Here is a 21,870-nt window from a genome sequence, read left to right on the forward strand (position 1 = left end):
TCCAGCTCCAGACTAAAGTATTCAGGACACTCAGAAACCTGCCAACAGCTATACGACCGTACAAAAGTTAATCTATTTTTCTGCATTCAGTAGATGTCGGTCATGTAACAGGAATTAGGTGAATTTGGCTTATTTTTAAAGTCACAGCAATAAAGAGCCATTGATACTGAATGGAAAGCCATATGACATTTTTAGCTCCATTCTATGATGTTCTTTACGTAACCACATAAATGGGCCTGATATGCAGTGATTTAAATCAGTCACGTCGTGTTATAATCTTGCAGTTTCTTCTGTACAGTATTAACAAGATTCACCTTCACTGCCTGATTTAAACAGATGTTGATTTCTTTATGAAAATAAGATTACATTTCAAAAATGCTAAAATGCTAAACTAAAATTACAAAACACTACTCGTTTTCCCTCTTCATTTAGGGAAACTCTTCCTCTCAGTCAAAGGCATTTTCTGGTTGAGGCATCTCTGTGTCTTTCAGTCTGATGGCTTCACGTCACTTCCAGCACACGACGATGTTAGGATCATTTTCCAAACGTTCATCCAGCTCCTGGTAACTAATCCCTGTAAAATATAAAGACACAATGAGCCGGCTTGTTTACCACCCTCAGTTATTAGTGATACAGGACAATCAAAGGCAGCTTCAAAACCTGCCTGTTTTGCAGCAGATCTCATCGTAACTATGACAACCAGTATAGAGTCGAGGCGGCCTGCTCCTCTCGTCACGGATCACCTTCACGGGATATTTCTGCAGCCGTCGAATGAGAGACTTCATCAGTCCGAACTGGATCAGCCTCCTGAATGGAAACACAAGACAAACACACGTGTCAGCCAGAGTCAATGTGACCTGGCTTTTCAAGAATCGTAAAATCTTTTCAGGAACTGATAAGGGCGAGCGATGCTGACCTCTCGTCAACCCTTTGAAGTTGCTGTGAGTAGCGGGAGCAAAGGTCTCGGACAGTTGTGCCTGGACTCAGGCCACAGTACAGCTGGAACACATCTCTCAGGCTGGCACGTTTCTGACCTGATAGTAGCAGGGAAAACAAAGAGTGAACGCCACATAACAAGAGGAAAACTAACACTTGTGTCCAACAGGTATGAGCCTTACTCACCATTCTTAGAAACGTAGTTGAGGCACTCATCCTGAATGGACTTGTCATCTATGAGGCTCTGGACTTTGGGGGTTGTGCAGTACACATTAGAGTACTAGAGGAAGGGAAAAGAAAAACACAGTTAGGTAAAAAGGTAAAGAATAAAGACTAAATATTACAAGAAAAGACCAAACAACAAAGTTACATTATTTATATATCAATATATATTGACTTTAACTACCTTTTTCCTTCATTGCTCATTTATGAACAGTTCCATCACACTACAGATGCACATAAAGCTAGATTTATTCTGTTTGTGGTTGTGAAACAGCAGTAGCTACCCATTAAAGACAGCAGCTGTTATAATATTCTACTGAGCACCAAATTATGTCGGTGTTTATTTGCATACAGAGTGCGAAACTGAGATCGGATCAGGACGCTGGCTGAGGGCACATACTGAGACCCATATTAATGCCATGTGTCAACACAGGGACTAAAAGCTGTCCACTTATGATCGGACTGCCCAGGTTGAATATTAATACAAGGTCTGAACAGGGCCACAGACTCAGGAGTATAAGCAAAGGTTAAGTGCATTTTGTGGTATGGTTTGAGTTTATTTTAGTACCTGGAATATAGACACCAAGGTCACAACCCCATAATACCTGAAGGAGAAAGGAAAAAACAGATTTAAGAAAAGCTTTTGCTTTCTTTTGCACAATGAATGTGTCATGTAACATTTAAAACAGGCAATTCTAAGGAAAATGGCCTCCTTCTGGAGAGTGGCACATGATCAGTAAGAAAAAGGAAGTAGCTTATTCATTCCACTGTGACGTGGACCAAGACACTGCCAGTGTGAGTGTGCGCACTTCCTATTTCAGTGCTTTATTCACTGAAATATACTTACAAAAGATTCTGCACTGCAATTCGAACAAGGTTCAGCTCCACATCTGCCTCAGCAGAGATTTTCTGGATGTGTCTGAATCCATCAATATAGTGCAGGATCTGTAGTAAACAATACATAACAAAAGATGAATGGCTTGTTCTTATGATCTGAATTGCTAGATTAATAAGCACTACATTAGTACGCACCAGGAGCTTGTAAATAATTTATTCCAGCAGCAACACCATACAGGACCTACAAATGGCAACCTCTCACACAATAGTGCCTCTTTTCCATTCATAAAATAAAATAAATGAATCGTGTGTATATCGCTTCACACACTGCTGATAAAAAGCGTTTAACCAGTTATCTTATTCCTGGTGCATCCTGTCATTTTTGGCACACATCTTATCGCAGTGTCTCATGATATCAGCACGCACATTTTGCTGACAATGAAGGTCTACCTGCTGAGTGGTGAGATCCCACTGAGACTTCATAAAGTGGTCTTTGCACTTAGTGAAGACGGGCACATCGTACTCCTGCACTATAGGGGGGTCCCTTCGCAGCTGGATCAGCTTTAGGTGGATGGTGTTGGACTCGTCTAAAACAGACAGAGAAAAAGACGGACTCATCTAAAAGCTGCTGGTGCTGCAGCTATCCCATGGTTTTGAAATGCCGTTATTTTGTTGGGAGGAGCTTCTAACAGTTTTGAATTTGCCAGTTCATTAGGTACACTAATGAAAATGAATACACTGTAAGGTTGTGTTATTTAGCAATTGAATGAAATACCTGAGCAAGCTTTTGATTTAACTTTGCTCTCATTTCATATTATTGAATTGTGCACTTGCACTTGGAGAAAGTATTACCTGCCCATCTGCCCACGTCATTAGCACTTAACAAAGATGTGTTTGCAGCACAGACTTCGCAAAGGCACTTGCATAGATTTACAATACAAAATGAAGCAAAACTGTAACCTATTTACACTTTGGACCCTTACTAGTCAGTGACTTTCAGGGCTGCATCAATATCTTCAAAATTGTTTGCTAAAAGGGCTGAACAACATGGTACACTTCTTTTACAGTCTCTCAGTAAACGTCTCTTTCTTGTTCCACTTCACACACACCTGTATTTCACTTCCACCTTCAGCATAGTGAATGAGTAATATGCTTTGTTTGTCACAGAAATAAACTGGAATAAAAACAGCAAAATAAACAAACGACTGTACCTATGGGTAACGTGCAGGCTCCTGTGGCATTGAGTTCTTCTAACAAGGTCGACATAATGGGTAAAAGTTTCTGTTTGCTCTCCTCTTTAGATATGAAGCCACTCTCCAACTGTGACACAACGAAGCAGAAAAAAAGCAATTGATTTCTAAGTTGCATCACAGAAAGCACAGCAGTTACGTACGGATGTGAAAATGCTTTTCTCCCTACCTCCAGAGTTGTGAGGTACCCAGAGAGCTTCTTGACGATCGGCTCAAGGGCACACGTGTTGGTCTGGGCATCGCAAACGAGGCCCAGGTTAAACAGGAGAGCATTTCGGCTGTACTTTTTATGTTCGATGCACACGGGGCAGCCGATTAACTTTTTCCCCATAGCTGTGCTATAACAGGCAACATGGAAAAGGAGAGAAAATTTATTTTGTCAAGAAAAAAATAAAATGAGGGAGAATATATGTGGGTGTTGTTTAACATACACTGTTATTAGTTTGTTTTGTAGTTCTGGCTTGGTGATAATATAAACCTGAACTGTGTCAAATAGCTCCCGTGATATGTATTCCTCTGGGACCTGTCAGGAGAGGACAGAGGAGACACTGTGTGATGAAATAATACAGTCTGCAAGATAGATTAAGAGGATTATGAACCAATTAGCCGCAACATTAAAACCACCAACTGTTGAGATGAATACTACTGAGAATCTCACTGAGATTTAACGCCTTTTCTGGGAAACCAGGGTCCTTGAAAGGCCTATTCCTCGTATATATGCACACAGCCATCCACGTGACATAAAATTTGAAAAAGGTCATCAGACCAGGCTTCTTCCATTGCTCCTGATGCTCACATGCCAATTGTAGGTACTTTTAGCAGAGGACAGGGGACTTATCTGTGGCTACGCAGCTCCATAAAAGTAAACTGTGATGCATTGTGTGTTCAGAACCAGCATTAACGTTTTCACTAATATGTGTCGGATCGGACCACGTTCATCAGTGAGCCTGTCCTCAGTTCACCGCTTTTCCTTCGTTGACCCACTTCTGACAGGTACCTACCACTGCAGACCAGAGATGAAGATGGTATGATCTTGTCGTACTGCCATTAAAAATCTAATCCTTCCACCTGTCCCATCTTTCTTGTTTATAGGTTCATTTACATCCCATCAACTGGCAGGAGCCATGATAACACTTCACCGGTCAGGGGTCATAATGTTAAGGCTGATCAGTGAGTATAACACACACTGTATCAATGCTAAAAATACATGCATCATTAAGATAGCAATCGTGGCAGCTGCTAGGGATAATATTCATTACAATTACAGAACAGTTTATTACCATTAACCATTGTACAAACTATGAGTATGATGCCCATTCACACTTTAGCAAACTTAACATCTGCCCACTTACCTGATATGTAATCTTTGGGCCCAGGGTGGGGTGAAACTCACTGAAAAATATACACTCTATTCGAGTGGTCATGGCTATTTATTGTTATTACAGTCAGGACAAACGTACACCTGCTCAGCTCCTCTAACTTCACCCAAATCCTTTCAGTTTAAGATGACAGTCTCCCCGTGTGTCTTCCCTGTTTATCTTCAGCTGCTAAACAACAGCACAAGCTAGCGTTCAGCTTTCACCAGCCGAGACTAGCGACCTCCTTTCGGACACATTTAAGGAGGCGTAACGGTGGTGGACGTCCTAGCAAATGTGTTACTGGTGTTTTAAAAAACGAAAGAGTTGTGGCCCTGATATCAAACTGCTCAACAACTCGACACATCCATGATCACACCAGACTGGGGAAATAACAATACTGTTGCCTTCAAGGACACCCCGTAACTTACACTACAATCGCGTATAACCGACGTTGTGAACACGTTTATTTATATATACAGCTATTTTTTACGGTAGTCAGAGAAAGTTGCAAAACTCCATCTATGGCTGGTTATATTAAATCGTATTTAAAAGGTTTCCACGGATGAGATGAAGTCAAAACCATTGGATAATGTGTATTTGAGATATTTAAATACAACTCTTGTATTTACCACGAGCCATTCATGTGATTTTACATGAACTCATCTTAATATAAAGTAAAATATAAAGCAAAACGTGTCAAGTTTCCAAACAATGTTTGACTTTTGTGTGTGTGTGTGTGTGTGTGTGTGTGTGTGTGTGTGTGTGTGTGTGTGTGTGTGTAACGTTCTGAAAAGTGGCATATCTTCCACAGCACCTAAATGCAACACGGTTCACGAGGTTCCCTGTTGCGCAGACTCAGACGCATGTTTCGATTTCAAAGCTGTTTTCTGCGCCATGTGTAGAGGTAGGGAAAGTCTACCGCCGGGTCAACTAGCGAGCCGTGCCACTACAAAAACTGTAATGTTAACGCCACACAGGGGCGATTAAAGTGACTTAGAAAGCGTTTGGGGACATTTTCATACAGCAGCCCACTGCCACAATGCAGCCCATACAAGCTGTGCTCGCATAAAGCTAAACGAATAGTGGTGCAGAGACATGTTTGTGTTAACCATGTGGAGAAGACCGCTGGGTGCAAGCTACAGATGTTTTGGTTTCAGGAGTGGTGGACCAAAGGTGACTAATAGGTTAATATTCGTCTTGAGGATGTGATGCAGTATCACGATTGACACTTTTTATGTTTTATGATGACAGGCAGTACTAACCTATTTGTGTGTGTGTAGGAGTTAGGCAATTCATTTTACAAAACTGGTGCACATATAGGCTTTCATGATGCTTTGTTAGTTTATTGCGCCTCACTATGGGTCTGGGAAAGGGGGGACGCTCTGGATAAAATACATAGATTTCTGTATTTATTGTGTATAAAAGTTTTTTTTGTTTATAATTCATCAGTTTCATTTATAGGTTTATTTTTTTTATGTTGTAAAATGGTGGTATTTGTCAGGGACAAGATTTAATAAGTTCAGAATAGGTATGACTCTTTACTAGCCTACTATACAAACACAACACTTGATTGTTGTGTTGATCTATTTGACCATTAGCTAAAGACATATATATTTGTATTTTATTCATTATTTTATTAACCCTCTAAACAGGAACTATGCAAAAATCCAGCTGCTGTGACAAAACTAAACCTTATTTCACCGACCGATCACTTTTTGGATTTTTGCTGTGTCAAATAAGTATTAACATTAAAGAAGCACAAATATCTGGTTGTCTTATTTAAAAAAAAAAGTCACATGAAACACCTCTCATGTGTACGGATTACTAATTATAACTATGAGGAAGTGACAGATTCTCATGAATTGTAGTTGTGACATGTGTCGGAGATGACGATGATGATGATGTCTCGGGTTCTTAACCTCGGTCAGTTGGGTCTGAGGTTTGAGCTGAAATAGATTTTAGTGTTTTACAATGACAGCGGGGGTTCTTGTGAAGAAGCCGCAATAGGGAAATAACACTGTTAAAAAAATAAATAAAAAACACAGTTTCAACGTTTTGATTTTGGGTTATGTAGAAATGTTCTGTAATAAAATGCTTTTAGGGAATTTGGAGCTCCCACACCGTGCGTACCTGTAGTGCTCCAGCCTTACCTGCAGGCAGGATCACAGCCCTTCAAGCAGTGGATTTATGGAAGAAGCACTTTGAGCAGAGAGGTGTGACGGAGCCTGATCAGTCTAGCCAGTACATCATTGCTCATCTGCTCGGAGCTAAAACTGTGAGTTGAAATTTGCTGAGTTCCTCCTACGTTGTGTTACGTGATGTCTCAATATCTTCACTTAACATCATCTCGTCCTCGTCTTATATGCAATTTCTTTATCCAGATAGAGAGCCTTGAGCAAGAGAAGTTAACAGAGTTTCTCAGCCGAGAAAAAACAGAGCAGGTGTGGAAGCTCTGCACTAGACGTCTCTCTAGGCAAGTTTCTACATTAATTTCTGTATAACAAGATAAGACAATCCCTTAATTATTCTTTATTTCTGGAGAAAGTTCCTGTACTGTGGAAGACTTCCTGTGTGATCCCGGTACCAAAGATCACACACGCCAGGGAGCCCTACCACTTCAGACCTGTGGCTTTAACATCTCACCTGATGAAGACCATGGAGAGGCTGATCCTGAACCACCTCCGACCCCTTGTGAGCCCGAAGCTGGACCCCCTGCAGTTTGCCTACAAACCGAGCATTGGGATGGATGACGCTGTCATCCACTTGCTGCACAGATCCCTTTTGCGCCTTGAGGAGCCCAGAGGTGCTGTGAGAGTCATGTTTTTTGACTTCTCCAGTGCCTTTAACACAATACAACCATCGCTGCTCAAGGGGAAGCTAGAGGGAGCAGTGGTAAACAGCCAGCTGACTGCATCGACCATCGACTACCTCACCAACAGACCTCAGTATGGGCTTCATGGCTGTGTGTCTGATGAGGTGCTCTGCAGCACAGGAGCTCCACAAGGAACAGTACTCTCTCCATTCCTCTTCTCCATCTACACCTCAGACTTCCGTTACAACACAGACAGCTGCCACATCCAGAAGTTCTCGGACGATACAGCCATCGTTGGACGGGTAACAGACGGGAACGACCTGGAATACAGGAAGGTGGTCGAGGACTTTGTCAACTGGTGTGAACGCAGTCACCTTCACATCAACGCCACCAAGACAAAGGAGATGGTGATTGACTTCCAAAGGAGGGCAGCACACACAGCGCAGGTGAACATCCAGGGTTTGGATATCGACATCGTGGATGGCTATAAATACCTGGGTGTTCACCTGAACAATAAACTGGACTGGTCAGACAACACCAATGTCCTATACAAGAAGGGACAAAGTCGCCTCCACCTGCTGAGGAGACTGAGGTCCTTTGGTGTGTGTAGGACGCTGCTCAGGACCTTTTACGACACTGTGGTTGCATCGGCAACCTTCTACGCTGTGGTCTGCTGGTTTGGTGGAGTCACAGAGAGGGACAAGAATAGACTGGGCAAACTGATCAAGAGGGCCAGCTCCATCCTGGGCTGTCCTCTGGATTCAGTGGAGCAGGTGGGGGAGAGGAGGATGTTGGCTAAACTGTCCAACATCAGGAACAACCCCCCTGTATGAGACAGTAGGGACTTTGGGAAGCTCTTTCAGCCAAAGACTGCTGCACCCACAGTGCAAGAGGGAACGCTTCCGGAGGTCTTTTGTCCCCTCAGCAGTCAGACTCTTTAACATCAGCATTTCCTAACTCTTCTGCTGCTGAGCTGCTGAGCTGCTGAGCTTCTTTTCAGGACTTATACACAGTGTACAGTATATATAACCATCATCTCACACCTTCTAGTTGCAATATGTGGTAATTTAACTCCTATTGGAGTTTGTTGCTGTTTTTATTCATGATATTCATGAATGTCAACACACATATATATATATATATATATATATATATATATATATATATTTTTTTTTTTTAACCCCCTCCTTAACTCCTCAGTCCAAATTGGTTGTTTCAACTCAGACCAGACACTGTGAATCTCTTTGATGCAATATGTAAATATTTTTTGTACATAACATATTTGTTGGCCGTATTCTATTTTTATTCCTATTTTTATTCTATGTATCTTCTGCATCTCACACTGTTGTTTCCTGCCGCTGTAACGCCCTCATTTCCCCAGGGGGATGAATAAAGTCTTATCTTATCTTATCTTATTTATCTCACATGTGTCTACTGCAGGATGCCGGTGCAGTATGTGATTGAGGAGTGGGACTTCAGAGATCTGACGCTGAAGATGAGGCCGCCTGTCTTTATACCAAGACCTGAAACAGAGGTTAGAGAGCCTTCACATGTGTGCAGTGACAACCCAGTGATTAATCTGCACATAACCACAAACATGCTTCTTTTTTTCTTTTTTCTTTTTTTCTGTTGGTGCAGGAGTTGGTGGAACTTGTGCTCACTGATCTGCAGATGAAGCCTGGCACTGCTCAGTGTTGCCTGGAAGTGGGTTGTGGATCTGGTGCCATTTCTCTAAGTCTGTTAAAGAGTCTACCTCAGGTGAGGATTGTGTTTGTTTGTCACTGACTGACGTTGTGAACACAGACATCCACGTTCCCTCAGGATGAGTTGGAATTACGGAAGTTTCCTCTGAAACTAATGGCTTATTGGCAAATGTTAACTGAGATGTTGAACACTATATTAATTTTTTGCTCTTATTCATAGCTAATGAAAATTAATTTTATTAATATTCATGTGTCCTTTTGACCTTTTGAATACATCCTCCCTCCTTTGTTCCTTCAACCCCCTTCTGTTATACATACTGTATAGGTTATCTATTTAGCAGCTTTTCCAACCTCGTAAACTGTTGGCTAATTGGTTGGCTAACAGACAAGAGTCCATACTTTGATGTATTTTCCTCATGATCTGTGTACATGCCAAAATAATCCTCCTATGTCTAAATCACAAAGTATCACCTTCTAAAAAACAAATTCAGAATATCCTAACAGAATATGCTTTTTACATGGCCCATATTGAATTTGTAATATTTTATTATTTCTGCATGTAGTCGTACTGAGACTTTAGCATGTTAGCCATGCCATTGTGGGTATTCAGCAGCATTGACATTAAGAAAATAATTTGCCATGTTAACGGTGCTCTCCTGTCAGGCTTTTGATGGATTGCTTAAAAAAAAAAATGACTACCTGCATGGCCATGATGTAACATGACCACTGTCAGTTTAGTCTGCGTGCTGTGGCTTGTTAGCGACTAAAGTAGCCTCTGGCCTCAAGCAGAGAACTGGTAGGGTGACTTCTTTATAACTCCACACCTACACTTGTCGTCTGCTGTCTTTCTAAGTAACGACACATACAACTTGTTTTTTCAGTCGTACTCGCCCAAGACCTGCATACAGACTATGTAAAGTCTGACCTTCAGCATGGCCGAGGACTCTCAGTTTTCTATTCTATTACCTATTTTTAAGTGCTGAAATGATTAGTCACTGATTAGCTGGCTGAGAAATAATACATTTTCTTTTACTGGCAGGTCAATGCATGTAAATTGAACACATTCGTTTTGATCAGATTATTTGCATATGTTTTAGATATTAAAGAATAAATTATTAATTTAGGGCAATAGTCTAAAAAGCTGTATGTAAATTGATAGTGATAACAATTTCACTAGTCTATTCTGCTCTTCATGCAGTCAAATACAAAAAAACAGAAAACTTGGGGCCTGAGGTAGCTCTTATCCAATCAGTAATGTTTTTGATTACTGTGTTCTTTTAGCTTAAAGCCATCGCCTTGGATCAAAGCCAGGACGCGGTGGATTTAACAAGAGATAATGCGTTAAGGTAATTGCACCAGAGCAAATAAAAACTCATTTGAAGCTGTCCTTGACTACTGATTTACTCTTATTCTAGTTAAATACTTACTTTTTTTATTGGGTCATGCAGTTGTATATGAAGGATTTTTCTTTGCAGATTGGGGCTTCAGGACAGATTACAGGTTTATCATATAGACATAATGAAAGGTAAGTGAATGCAGTTTAAATATTGTGTTTTAAAGTAAAAAGAACACGATGCTGATAAAAATGTTGTTTTGTGTTTTGTTTTTTTCAGATGCAGAAACTGTGTTGAAGCTCTGCAGATCTGTTTCAGTTTTGGTCAGTAACCCTCCGTATCTGTTTTCAGAGGATATGGCGTCACTGGAACCTGAAATCCTTAGGTGACTGAAATACTTGGAGCGTTTCGCAATGAATTTTTATTTCACTGTCCACAGTTAACATTCATTAACATTAAACACCTGATAAATGGTTATCACGCTACGGTAAACTGTTACATTAACATATTATCATACAGTAGATAATGATAACACATGGGTACAAATGTACAAAGTGTGCGTCTCAAGTGTTTCAGATGTCATCTAGCATTCATGAACTGTATATGTGACAGTTATTAAGTTATAAAGATGGAGTTACAGTCATGGATAAATTCATTAAAAAATGTTGGCTAGGTGAAGCAGATGGAAATAAACACTGACTTGAGATCATGAGACTTATAAACTAATTTTGTTATCAAATACCTTTATATACAGCTCTGGAAAAAATGAAGAGACCACTCCCACAAATGTTTCTTAAATCAGCATCTCTACATCTATGGCAGCCAGTCCATTCCAGTGTCGATTCCAACACAAGCCTCCTCATTCTATTTAATAAGACACTGATCAGGTGATCACCTGAACCAAATCTTATTTTATGAGGAAGATTATAAAAACCACTGCTGTGATTAAAGCTTGAGATTATCCCACCAATAATGATTTCTAAACTCTTCCTAAGTTTTAATATTAGTGTTGTGTTGTTTAAGAAATGTTTTCTTTGCATTATTCGAGGTCTGAAAACACTGCATCTTTTCTGTTATTTTGACCAGTTGTCATTTTCTGCCAATAAATGCTCTAAATGGCAATATCTTAATTTCAAATTTGAGAGAAATGTTGTCAGCACTTTATAGAATGAAACAAAAATGTTCATTTTAATAAATACATAGCAAAACCAGCAAAACTGATCATTTTGCAGTGGTCTCTTATTTTTTTCCAGAGCTGTATATATATTGATTAAGTTAAGGCTTATTACATGTCATTCATAGATAATTTTATTTTCTAGATTATGAATTCAATTACTATCAGAGCTGAAATGACAGTACTGCTATTTGTCAAAGCAAGGCTAGCTAACTAGTTTGCCTCAGTTTAATTCTCCATAACCACCTTTAGTGACTAATAAATTGTGTGGCACAACAAATCAAATTAGGTTATCAAAATCAGAGGGTTTCAATTAAGGGAGAGAAACTAATTAGCTTTAGCGAAGGCGAGTTACAGCCAGCTCATAAGCTAGCTTTAGCTGCATTCAGTTACTGCTACTCTGCTAAGCTAGACTGGCCACATGTTAGCAAGTACTGTAATGACTTTATTATACTCAACAAATTCAATCAGATTATCAGTATTCATTTCTCCTCCATGCCAATAAATGTATGTCAAAGAGCAGAAACCAATTAGCTTTAGCGAAGGTGAGCTGCAGCTAGATCACAAGCTAATTTTAGCTTGAATTTGCACCATGCTTTGGTTGCATTAAATTACTGTTAGAGTTGAAATGGCAGTTACAGCTACTCTGCTAAGTTACACTCTCCACCTGTTAGCAAGTGGTAACTAGTTTAGAAGGTCTAAATTTAATTCTTTATCCCTGTGATAGTGACAAACTTTATTATACTCCATAATACACAACAAACGAAATGATGTTATTAATATCAGCATGTTTAAATAAATATACTGCAAAGGCACGCCACGGCTAGCTCTCTCTAGCTTGAATTTGCATCAATGTTCACAGCTGTGTATAGTTTTTAGCTGTGTTTTGTAGAAGCTGCAGATTTAACATTTGAGATGATGTATTTCTATGGACCAAAGAAGTTACACTAAAAAACATTATCAACAGTGATAATGTTCTGTCAAATCGTTTAGTTTCTGTATATAGTCCTTGTGTTTAGTTCTTAACAAAACTGAAATTGTGCATGCTAAAAATGATGTTAAACATCAAAGCAAAAAAAGTCACATCTTTGAATATGGTTAAAATGTTAAGATTCATTTGTACCAGTTCATAGCCTTTTGGAAATATGTGACATTTCATGGATGCACTTCAGTGATACGTTGGTAATATATGTGCTGTTCCCAGATTTGAAGACCATGCTGCTTTAGATGGAGGTAAAGACGGCCTAAAGGTGATCAAACAGATTTTAACTCTGGCTCCACAGATTCTCTCAAATCAAGGGTAAGGAACCCCCACTGCCCGACACACGCACAGAAACACAAACCCACCTGGGTTTAATTCCTTACAGCCAGTGGCGGCTGGTCACAAGAACAGCATGTTCTGAAAAACACATGTATCGTGTTGCCTCTTTAATGAATTAAGCTTTCTAAAAGACTTCCAGCGAATACAGTCCCTGACTTGTGTCACTGCTTTCATCTCAAGGTTACTTATGATCCTATTGATAACTCAATTTTAATTTTCGTTCCTGTTTTGCTGAATAATAGTCGCGTTTACTTGGAGGTGGACCCCAGACACCCCTCCCTCATTGGACAGTGGGTGGAGGTGAATGTGGACGTGCTGCATTACGTGGAGACCAGACGCGACATCACCGGCAGGTCTGTGCAGAAAGCCTCTTTATATCTGTCATCATTTAACGTACTGTGATTTCATGCAGAAGTTGTATTTATATCGCTCCGTTATGTTTTGATTTAAAGTTAAACAAAGAGCTGCACTGACATAATCTTCCTCTTTGCACCCTCTTTTTGTGTGTTTTTTAAAGCACAAATTCAGCATCTGTGACGCCCTGTTGTTTTTGTTTCTTAGACCACGATTCTGCATCCTTCAGAAAGTCAAACAAGGACCACAAGCTGGATCTGCACTAAGAAACTGAGATCCTATTACACTGGCTTTAGCTTGGGCCGCCACAGCCTCAGCTCCCCTACCCCCACTGGGCTCATTTGATCACACAAAGTTCACACGTTGCATCAAATGATTTTCTTGCCACTTTTGCACCTAGTCTGGCGACGCTTGTGTTATCGCATCCTGCGTGACAATAAAAATCTGTGTGAGATGGCACAAGAGCAGGCTCAAATCTGAAGGTAATTACCGCAGCTTTTCTTAGAACCCTCCCTCTCAGAATCTCACCCTCCTCCCAGGAAGCGTCCAGTAGTTCTGTGAATCCGCTGATGAACAGTCCTCCCCTTCGCTTGTCCACTCGCTGACTCAGATGCAGGCAGTGCGCATTGTTGAGCAAAAGCACACACACAATGTGGCCTTTATTTCCTCACACAATCTGCGTGTCCCTCACACACACTCAAAGGTTCAAAGGCCACCAAGTCCTTGTGTTTCAAAGGTGATTTAAGAAGAAAATATTTCGTAACAAGTGTCACAAGAGCGGTCATCATGTGCCGACAATGATGCCAGCGCTTCTCTTTTACTCCTCTTAGTAATACTGACATTTTAAGCAACACATATGAGCAAGAAAACGGTATAAAAAGATGGCAAATTAGATTCCAGTTGGTTATTTTAATAGAAAAATGTACACATGTAAAAGGTACAAAAAAATGCTTTATTGAGAAAAATAAAATGGCGTAAAACAGAATCAGTGTACTTCTTGGGAACAGCATATATATCCAGAGCTGATGGCAGCAAAACGGATATGGGCAACTTCCACAACCATCATGAAATATTTGTAGATTACAGTACTGCGTTTTGCTCACGGGCTGTCTTTTTCTGGGGCGCTTCGCCACCCAGTCCTTGACAAATCAAGACACTGAATTTGTTCATATTTTGTCAACAACAACATGACCCTGTGTCCAGTATTTTTGTGACTGGCCTCCAACTGTTGCAGCAGCTATGTCCATTACACGCACAAAGGACCTTTTTTTCTTTTTACAGTCTTTCATTTGAGCTGAGATTTAGCCATAAAAATGGATTTGACTGCACTCTCATACCTTGAAGGGATAGCTCACTAGGTAACGCAGCAGAGGGATCGGGAGTGGTAGCTGGTCAACGCTGTCAGTGTGTTTGTTTATGCAGAGGCGTGCGAGGTGCTGCAGGGAGGGGAACTCCTGGGGTTTGTATGCGGCCCACTTCAATTTTAGTACCATTGACGTCTCGTGAATTGCCTGCTGAGACCGTTTTGAAGGAACCTCCTCCACCTTTTTCTCCTCCGCTTCCCTCTCCGGTCCCATGTAGTGCTGCACCAGACTGGGGATGTTAGAGAAGGACGACAGGGTGGGTCGGGCAGGGGAGCTGGAATCGAGCGAAAACCTCGAGTCCTTGTACTGGATCCGTATACTTGTTGGACCACGTGCAGTCTTGACCGAGAGGGTCAGCATGTACAAAGGGTGGCTGCTCTCTCGTACCAGAAAGGCTCCTTCAGGTGCCTCTTTAAGAGCAGCGTGGGCCACAGCTGCAGTCACATCTCCCCAGTACCATCCTGCACACACAAAGACAAATATTAGTCACTGTGAACAGTCGCTGATCTGCATTGTATTTATTTAGCAACACCTTCTCCAGTTATTGCAGTAGAGCTCTCTGGAATGTGCCAAAACAATGCCTGCAACAGGGTGGAGTATTGTATCTGTCACATTCAGTGGCTGCAAACGTGAAACTATTTTCTTACCTGCTTGTTCGAGATACCGGAAGTTGCAGAGGATTGTCTCTATGTCTATCGTGGAATCCCATCGCTGAGGGTGTCTTGGAGGGCAAGGGCTGAAAGGTACAGGTCGTCCCTGCGTATCCCGTGGGGCTTCAGTGGATGAAGCCGCAGGCAGGAGAGCTCTAGGACTGGAAATGAGATGGAAGGTTTGATTTAAGAGGCATAAATGAATACATCAGAGGAAAAGATTGCAGCAGGCTTCGTGAGTCATGTATTATTTGTGTGAATGTTTGTCTGTCTCTTGAGTTATAATCACATTTTGGTTTAATTTTGTCACTTGCAACTCTGACTTAACAGCCTTTCCTGGTTATATAAAATCAGGGCTCTTACTTCTATATAATAAGTGAATCATGTAATGTAATTTTTTAATTAAAAAAAAGAAAAAAAAAAGATTAGCTATTGTAACAGGGCTGCATTTTTAAGGGACAACTTCTTGTTTCACCTTATATTTCACAATTCACCCTGATTATTTACATGTAACTTAGCACTAATTAAGAGTGCGTTACTTGTACAAACAGACTTATTTTCTTATAGGATTCAACGCAGACACATAAGGAGAAAACAGAAACAAAGACAAGTCAACTCACCCGGGCACACAAAGAATCATGGTGTTTCTTGAATCCTCGTTACAATCCAAAAATGTCCTTTTTAGAAAAATAACGAAAACCACAGACTGTGATTGTGTCTGAAAAAAAAAAAAAACTGACTAAAAAATAATCCGTGACATTGGTTTGATATAAACAGGACGATTATAAGAGCTCCACAGACCCAAACTGGCTGGAGTTTAAAATAAAATAGTGAATATCATTAAAAGCCAGTTTCGACAGGAGACCTGCGTATTTCTGCGGCAGCGAGTTGGAGTGTGTTGTCGCCAGGACGAGGTCCAAACGTGTGAAGGACAGAGTGTAAAGGCTTGGCTTTTAAAATTTACCGTTTCCTAGAAGTCTATTCTGAGAACTCGCAGCACCGGCGGCTCTGACGTCACAGCAGCCGCACCAACTCCCATTCCGCGCCACAACCGCCGCCGGTCGCGCCGCTTCTACACCGCTAACGACTCGGTTTTCAGACGCGGATGGGTTCGTTTTTTTTGTTTTTATTTTGTCTCTGGATAGTGTGCGCAGGGGCTGGGTGCTTTTCTTTTCATTTAATCGTGTGGCGTTTTTGTGGCGCGTCTCTTTCCTCCCGGTTTCACCCGGCCCCTGCTGCCTTCGCTCAGCCGCGCGCTCGCTCCCAGGAACCGCGCGGCAGCTTCTGCCTATCCGTTTTCCAGGAATAATTGCAGGGCCCGACTCCGCCCCGCCGGGCGGCCCTGACAGAGGCTTCATTCTGGGAATTCACCGCCTCAACATTAAAGATAATAGGAATGCACACAGGCTGTTTCCAGTAATATAGATTTCCGTGTTTTCTCGCCGTGGAAAAGCGCGGCGAGAGGTTTTCTCGGAGGTTTAGAGTAATTATGATCGAGAAAACAAGTTGTTATTGTGACAATAAACTAAAATATGGTTAACTCGACTTTTAGGTTTCTCAAGCAGAGGAAATGTTCCTCTGTTGCACAGTCGAGCTACTTTCTAGCCCTCTGTTTTTTAATGGATTATGGGCGATTTGTTTGACCACATGCTTCTAATAGTTTAGTCTGGTGCTGGGACCGCATACTGAGAACGTATTGCAGCTATATTTCTGCTCATTTTGCCTGGCCTGACATTTCTTTTCTAGGCAATCTATCTAGGATATAGGTCCCCGCCTCCACACGGGCTCCTACATGTAGGTATTGATATCTTACTTGAATCAGGACAAACACCAGCCGTCAAGCATGATAGGCTTCTGATGCTGGATTTTCACGGTATTGTTGTAAGTCTGAGGCACATCCTGTTCAGGGCAAATGTTTGCAAAAAAACATTTCTCCCAACAACAGTCTGAGGCATAGAAATAAATAGAAACAAAAGGCAGTATCTAAAACGTGCTGCATCCTTCGTGATCAAGGCGATATTCAAGGGATCCTCTCCTGATCCCAAATAGCTGCATCTCAACTTTTTCCGAGAAATCCTGAAAAAGGCTTTTTTCTAAGAAGTCTTGTGGACTTTATCTATCCCAGCTGGATGCCGCTGAGTAAATATGTTATTTATTTCTTTTTTTTTGTGCTCATGAAGAAAAATACCATCACAACTATACAATTATGTTTGTGAAAATGTGCTTCATATTCGACCCTTTAACCAGAAAGCCTGATTTCTACAAACCTATAGTTAAATAGAGTTTATTCCTCAACAAGTTTTTGAATGTGATGTTTGAACGGTTGTTATGACTGCAGTATTCACAGCGTATCTGTGTCATTTCTTTTCCTTAAAAGCAGCAGGCAGTTTTACCACCTGAACTGGCTGAACAAGTGTGGCAACTAGAGATCAGATTTAAAAATGAAAGCATAAAGCTTTACATTCTGAAAGTATGAGCTCAGTGCACTCACACCCCATACTGGAAAGAAAGAAACAACAAATAAAGGGAACGAGAGCACACAGGTTCAAGCTGGAGCCTGCTGCTGTGTTTGTGTGCAGCTTCCTGTGTTCCTGGAGCGCAGTTGCTTTCTTAATTCGTGGAATAATTGTTTAGTCTCTTGAGTGTTGGAAAATAGCAGAAAAAATGAAATGAATAACTACCCTGCACAATTTGCCAGAGTCCAAAATGATATCTTAAAATTTAATCCAAAAATAAAAAAAATAAAAAATCCACACATTTTCTTAACTGAGTAACTTTTTTTTTTTCTTAAACAATTCACTTGATAATGTTAAACTGACTGTCCAAATAGTTGGCGGTTGATTTTCTGACCACTTATCAGTTATATTTGATTCATAATTTCAGCTCTACTTTAGACTCGAGATCTTCAGTTGGGAATGTTTCCCATACCAGCACATTAATGGTGTGCTATCTTTAATGTTATTTTCATGTCACGTGTCTATGACCAAAGTGTTCAGGGAGCTCCCTGTAAATACGACTTGGCACAGACTGTTCTGATTACTGGCATAACTACTATCAGTTTGGATTCATTTTAAGATTAGTGGTTACGGATCCAAAAATGTAACGGAAGTGGGCTTTGTGCCGCTTTATCTCATTTGTCTCCCAAATTTCTGAGAACTCCAGTAAATCTGTGTGATTAAGCTCTTTTCAGTCTTGATGATAAGATTATAAAGTTACTGATGGCCACACATTTTGGTGCAGAAATTCTCTATCTGCTCCAAACATGGCCGCCTATACAGCCAAGGGATGACACAATACCATCATTATCAGCCCCAAACTCTGTTTTTCAATCCCTTCTTAAAACTAAATTTTATTCTTTGATTCAGTTTGAGAGCTGCTATTTTTATTGTGTTTTATTCTATTACTTTTACTGCTTTTCTTCATTGTCTTAGTTTTTGTGTTGGCTGTGTGTTTAATTGTTTTATTTATTGTCAGAGGCCTTGACTACTCTGTTTAGCACTTTTTTGCTTTATGAATAAATTGACATTGACATAATTGCTCCACTTTAAAGGCTTTTGCATAATCAAGTATTTAAAAAGCAATGCCCTGCTTGTTTTGGTGTACAGTATTTTTTACTGTATGTCTGCTGTGTCTAAATTCCACACTAATGTGCATTACAGTATTTTTCCATTAGACAATTAAGTCTGCCAGCGAACGACAATCAAACTGCACCTTCGGATCAACACACATCCAAAACAATTCTTCCATATTTTATTCTTCCACTTTCCAATGTCTCACCACATTTTCGCCCCACCGCTCTGCACAAATGTTTTTAATCATTTGCAGCTGTGGCTGATTAGGTAATTTCAACTTTGCAGATGATTATGGTTGTCACCCACTCCTCAATTCCACACCACACACAAGCCACATATCCTTAAGTTTTACTGTGTGGACATACCCGGAGCTTTCTAAGAATTTGTAAGTGGAGCGATGTCTGAGACACAATGAATAACCGTTTTCCTCATCCAGTGTGGAGGGGGGAAAAAAAGGGGAGTATCAAGACGATTCTGAGAAAGATTTCAATGCCTGGAATCGGCAACATAAATTCAGCTGTTGTACATTTGGAGAGAAAATCCTGTTCATCCGCAGGGCTTTGTTCACAGGCCTGGAAAGAAGTGCGAACTAGGGCTGCCCTCCACATGAGAAAGTGTTTTTGGCCCGTATGATTTCTGTGAAATGGTTTTTCAGGTGGTATTATTTAATTTTTCTTTTTTGCAGATGGGTGTGGTCATGCAGAAGAACTCAAATATATGGTTTTATAATCAAAATGATATGTCTGACCAGTTTGATGCAGGCTCAGCAGAATAGCAATGCTGATCAGTCGTTTAATCATTCAGTGCACCACTTCGGTCCAGATTAAAGTAACGACTATCTTTTAAACACAAGATTAACACTTGTGATTTAAGTTAAGTGTACTTTGGCTTCATTCAAGTCACTTTCAGGCTGAATCGTAGTAAGCGTGCTTGCTTAACCTTTTTCTGCTGTGTCACCACCAGGTCAGAGTTGAACAGTTAAAGCTACTCTCTGCCACTTTCGTCTCCCTCTTGTGGCAGTGAGAGGAATAACACAAACACTGTGTTGGTTTGACCGATAGCTACCTTCAAATGGGATCAGTTTACCGTATTAACAAGAAAAGATAGTGAGAACAGCTCTCTCTTCTGATATTCAAGACCTAGTGAGTGGACGTTTTGAGAAATGGCCGAAGTGGATGATAAGTTAATATATATAATTTAGTTGTATAGAGTTTTATTAGTAATTTTTTGTCTGAAAAAAAATGTTGGCATTCCTAACAACCTCATCCTTTCATTATGTCTTTGTATTTCCCACATTAACCTACCCAGCTTGCTAAAATGTTTGCCTCAGGGGCGGAAGTTTCCTTACTGACTTACAGCCATTGTCGCCACTTGAACGCCAAGCATTTTGTATACACAATTTCCCAAATGGTTCTGTTTCATTCTTTACGACTGCCAGAGACAGATATTTCATGGAACCGTGGTGACATCTGTAACCCCCGTTTGTAAAGTTACTGGAAAGAAATGAAGAGAGTTTTTTATATGATCGGAATAACACAGGAATATAGCTCACATTAAAGTGTGCTTTTGTAAAACATTAAACCTACATCATTGTGAGAATGTGTAAACCTTTAGAAATAATATATATATTTATTTTTTTAAATATAATCTTTAATCCTCTGAAAATATTGGTGTAATTTTGAGGCAGACTTTGGCCTCCGTAGACAAATGCAGTAGGAAATTTCCAGGAGTTAGGACACCATTAAAGGACGGTCAGAGTGCAGGTACAGCACAGGTGCAGAGTGGGAAGTCCATAAAAATCTAAACTTGGAAAAGTGACATCAGTTAAAGAAATAAAAATAAAACATAGGCGACGAATAGGGGAAAGTCTGAGCATCAGGGCAGTTCAAGGAGGGAAGGGTCACTTGTTTATGAATAAGAATTTTCAAAATGAATCCCTGCCATCTCTCCAAAACCTTTTCTTGAGGACTGTGAATTTATTGAAGAACTTTGAACTTAGCAAAAGAAATTATACTGCTAGTGGATTAATTACAAACGTTGTGGTGGAGTTCATGCTCACTACTCTGCTCTAATCTGAGCGAACTCTAAACCATCAACGGTTCTCAAACCATATCTCACCCAGCACTAATTTCAAGTCAGATTTTTTTTTTTACTTTACTCCTCTAAAACTAATGTCATACCGCAGCTGTAGTTTGTTTGTCTTAGATAAAGAAAGTGGCGAATATTACACCTCCTAAAAATCAGCACGCTAGCATTGATATAGTGAGTATGATAGCGTGCTGATGGTCAATTGCGTGCTAAAATTCACCAAAGGTTTGGAGGAATTTGGCTCATTGCGCTTGCATTCAACAAGTATAAGTCCCTATTGACAATGAAGAAGAGAAAGATACAACTGTTTTGTTGTGTACACAACCTTATTAGAAAGTAAGGAGCTATTGTTGTTGTGGTATTGATGACTTGTGTTTTTTCACCGCTTTGAAGCTTTGTGCTTTGTGCTTTGTGCTTTGTGCTGTTCAAAACACAGCTGCACTAATCTCCCTTGGCCTGTATTTGTGTTGAAGGGTTAAAGCCCTGTGATGTCAGCTTGACTGTAGACTCTTTGTTTGTTGTGATGTCAGCCATCGTGAAAAGATAAATCTACTAATCAACATAAACCTCCTTAAAAAACCCAATAACAAATCAACTAATAGAGAGCAGCCACTCTGCTCAGTGGCAATAAATGACTGGTGAAAATTATCAGCCATCTACATGACCATGATGTTCATAATCCAGTTCGTATGATTCCACTAACTTAAAAGAGCAGACAGCAGTTAAGGGAATCTTTATGGGATCGCGTGGTTTCAGATTTACATCGTACATCTGCATCAGGACAGCGATCCTGCTGAATTGATTTTTTATGGAGTTAATTCAGTACAGTGGCGTCTTTCAGATGCCGCAGCCTCACTGCTTTACATTGCAAGAGAGCATTCTTGATGTTGTTGAC

The 21,870-nt window shown here is 40.5% G+C and overlaps 3 protein-coding genes across 3 annotated transcripts; 1 reads left to right on the plus strand and 2 right to left on the minus strand.

The window, feature by feature from the left end:
• Positions 1–51: 51 nt before the first annotated feature.
• Positions 52–5,060, minus strand: nprl2 (NPR2 like, GATOR1 complex subunit). The gene is made up of 11 exons (XM_084543453.1): positions 4,598–5,060; positions 3,677–3,768; positions 3,415–3,583; positions 3,207–3,315; positions 2,446–2,582; positions 2,006–2,103; positions 1,727–1,763; positions 1,123–1,216; positions 917–1,034; positions 665–807; positions 52–574 (listed from the first exon to the last, which is right to left on the minus strand). The coding sequence occupies exons 1-11, from the start codon at positions 4,667–4,669 to the stop codon at positions 507–509; spliced, it is 1,137 nt and encodes a 378-aa protein (XP_084399579.1). The 5' UTR covers positions 4,670–5,060; the 3' UTR covers positions 52–506.
• A 470-nt stretch (positions 5,061–5,530) lies between these two features.
• Positions 5,531–14,108, plus strand: hemk1 (HemK methyltransferase family member 1). The gene is made up of 11 exons (XM_084543439.1): positions 5,531–5,776; positions 6,705–6,878; positions 6,985–7,076; positions 8,856–8,949; positions 9,054–9,173; positions 10,400–10,464; positions 10,594–10,643; positions 10,732–10,837; positions 12,831–12,926; positions 13,190–13,300; positions 13,509–14,108. Exons 1-11 carry the CDS (start codon positions 5,699–5,701, stop codon positions 13,573–13,575), a joined length of 1,053 nt encoding a protein of 350 aa, XP_084399565.1. The 5' UTR covers positions 5,531–5,698; the 3' UTR covers positions 13,576–14,108.
• A 126-nt stretch (positions 14,109–14,234) lies between these two features.
• On the minus strand, positions 14,235–16,737 carry cisha (cytokine inducible SH2-containing protein a). Its single transcript, XM_084543438.1, has 3 exons — positions 15,936–16,737; positions 15,313–15,476; positions 14,235–15,126 (listed from the first exon to the last, which is right to left on the minus strand). Exons 1-3 carry the CDS (start codon positions 15,953–15,955, stop codon positions 14,633–14,635), a joined length of 678 nt encoding a protein of 225 aa, XP_084399564.1. The 5' UTR covers positions 15,956–16,737; the 3' UTR covers positions 14,235–14,632.
• Between the last annotated feature and the right edge of the window lie 5,133 nt (positions 16,738–21,870).

This window comes from Chelon labrosus (genome assembly GCF_963514085.1).
Source record: "Chelon labrosus genome assembly, chromosome: 4".
Lineage (NCBI taxonomy): Eukaryota > Metazoa > Chordata > Actinopteri > Mugiliformes > Mugilidae > Chelon > Chelon labrosus.

Coding starts and splice junctions, on each gene's coding strand:
- nprl2 (XM_084543453.1), bottom strand. CDS start 4,669: ATGACCACTCGAATAGAGTGTATATTTTTCAGTGAGTTTCACCCCACC. Junction 1,764..2,005: donor ATTGCAGTGCAGAATCTTTT/GTAAGTATATTT, acceptor TTTCTCCTTCAG/GTATTATGGGGTTGTGACCT. Junction 575..664: donor TGAGATCTGCTGCAAAACAG/GCAGGTTTTGAA, acceptor TATATTTTACAG/GGATTAGTTACCAGGAGCTG.
- hemk1 (XM_084543439.1), top strand. CDS start 5,699: ATGTTTGTGTTAACCATGTGGAGAAGACCGCTGGGTGCAAGCTACAGA. Junction 9,174..10,399: donor TGTTAAAGAGTCTACCTCAG/GTGAGGATTGTG, acceptor GTGTTCTTTTAG/CTTAAAGCCATCGCCTTGGA. Junction 13,301..13,508: donor AGACGCGACATCACCGGCAG/GTCTGTGCAGAA, acceptor TTTGTTTCTTAG/ACCACGATTCTGCATCCTTC.
- cisha (XM_084543438.1), bottom strand. CDS start 15,955: ATGATTCTTTGTGTGCCCGG. Junction 15,477..15,935: donor ATGATTCTTTGTGTGCCCGG/GTGAGTTGACTT, acceptor TCTCATTTCCAG/TCCTAGAGCTCTCCTGCCTG. Junction 15,127..15,312: donor CCGGTATCTCGAACAAGCAG/GTAAGAAAATAG, acceptor TTGTGTGTGCAG/GATGGTACTGGGGAGATGTG.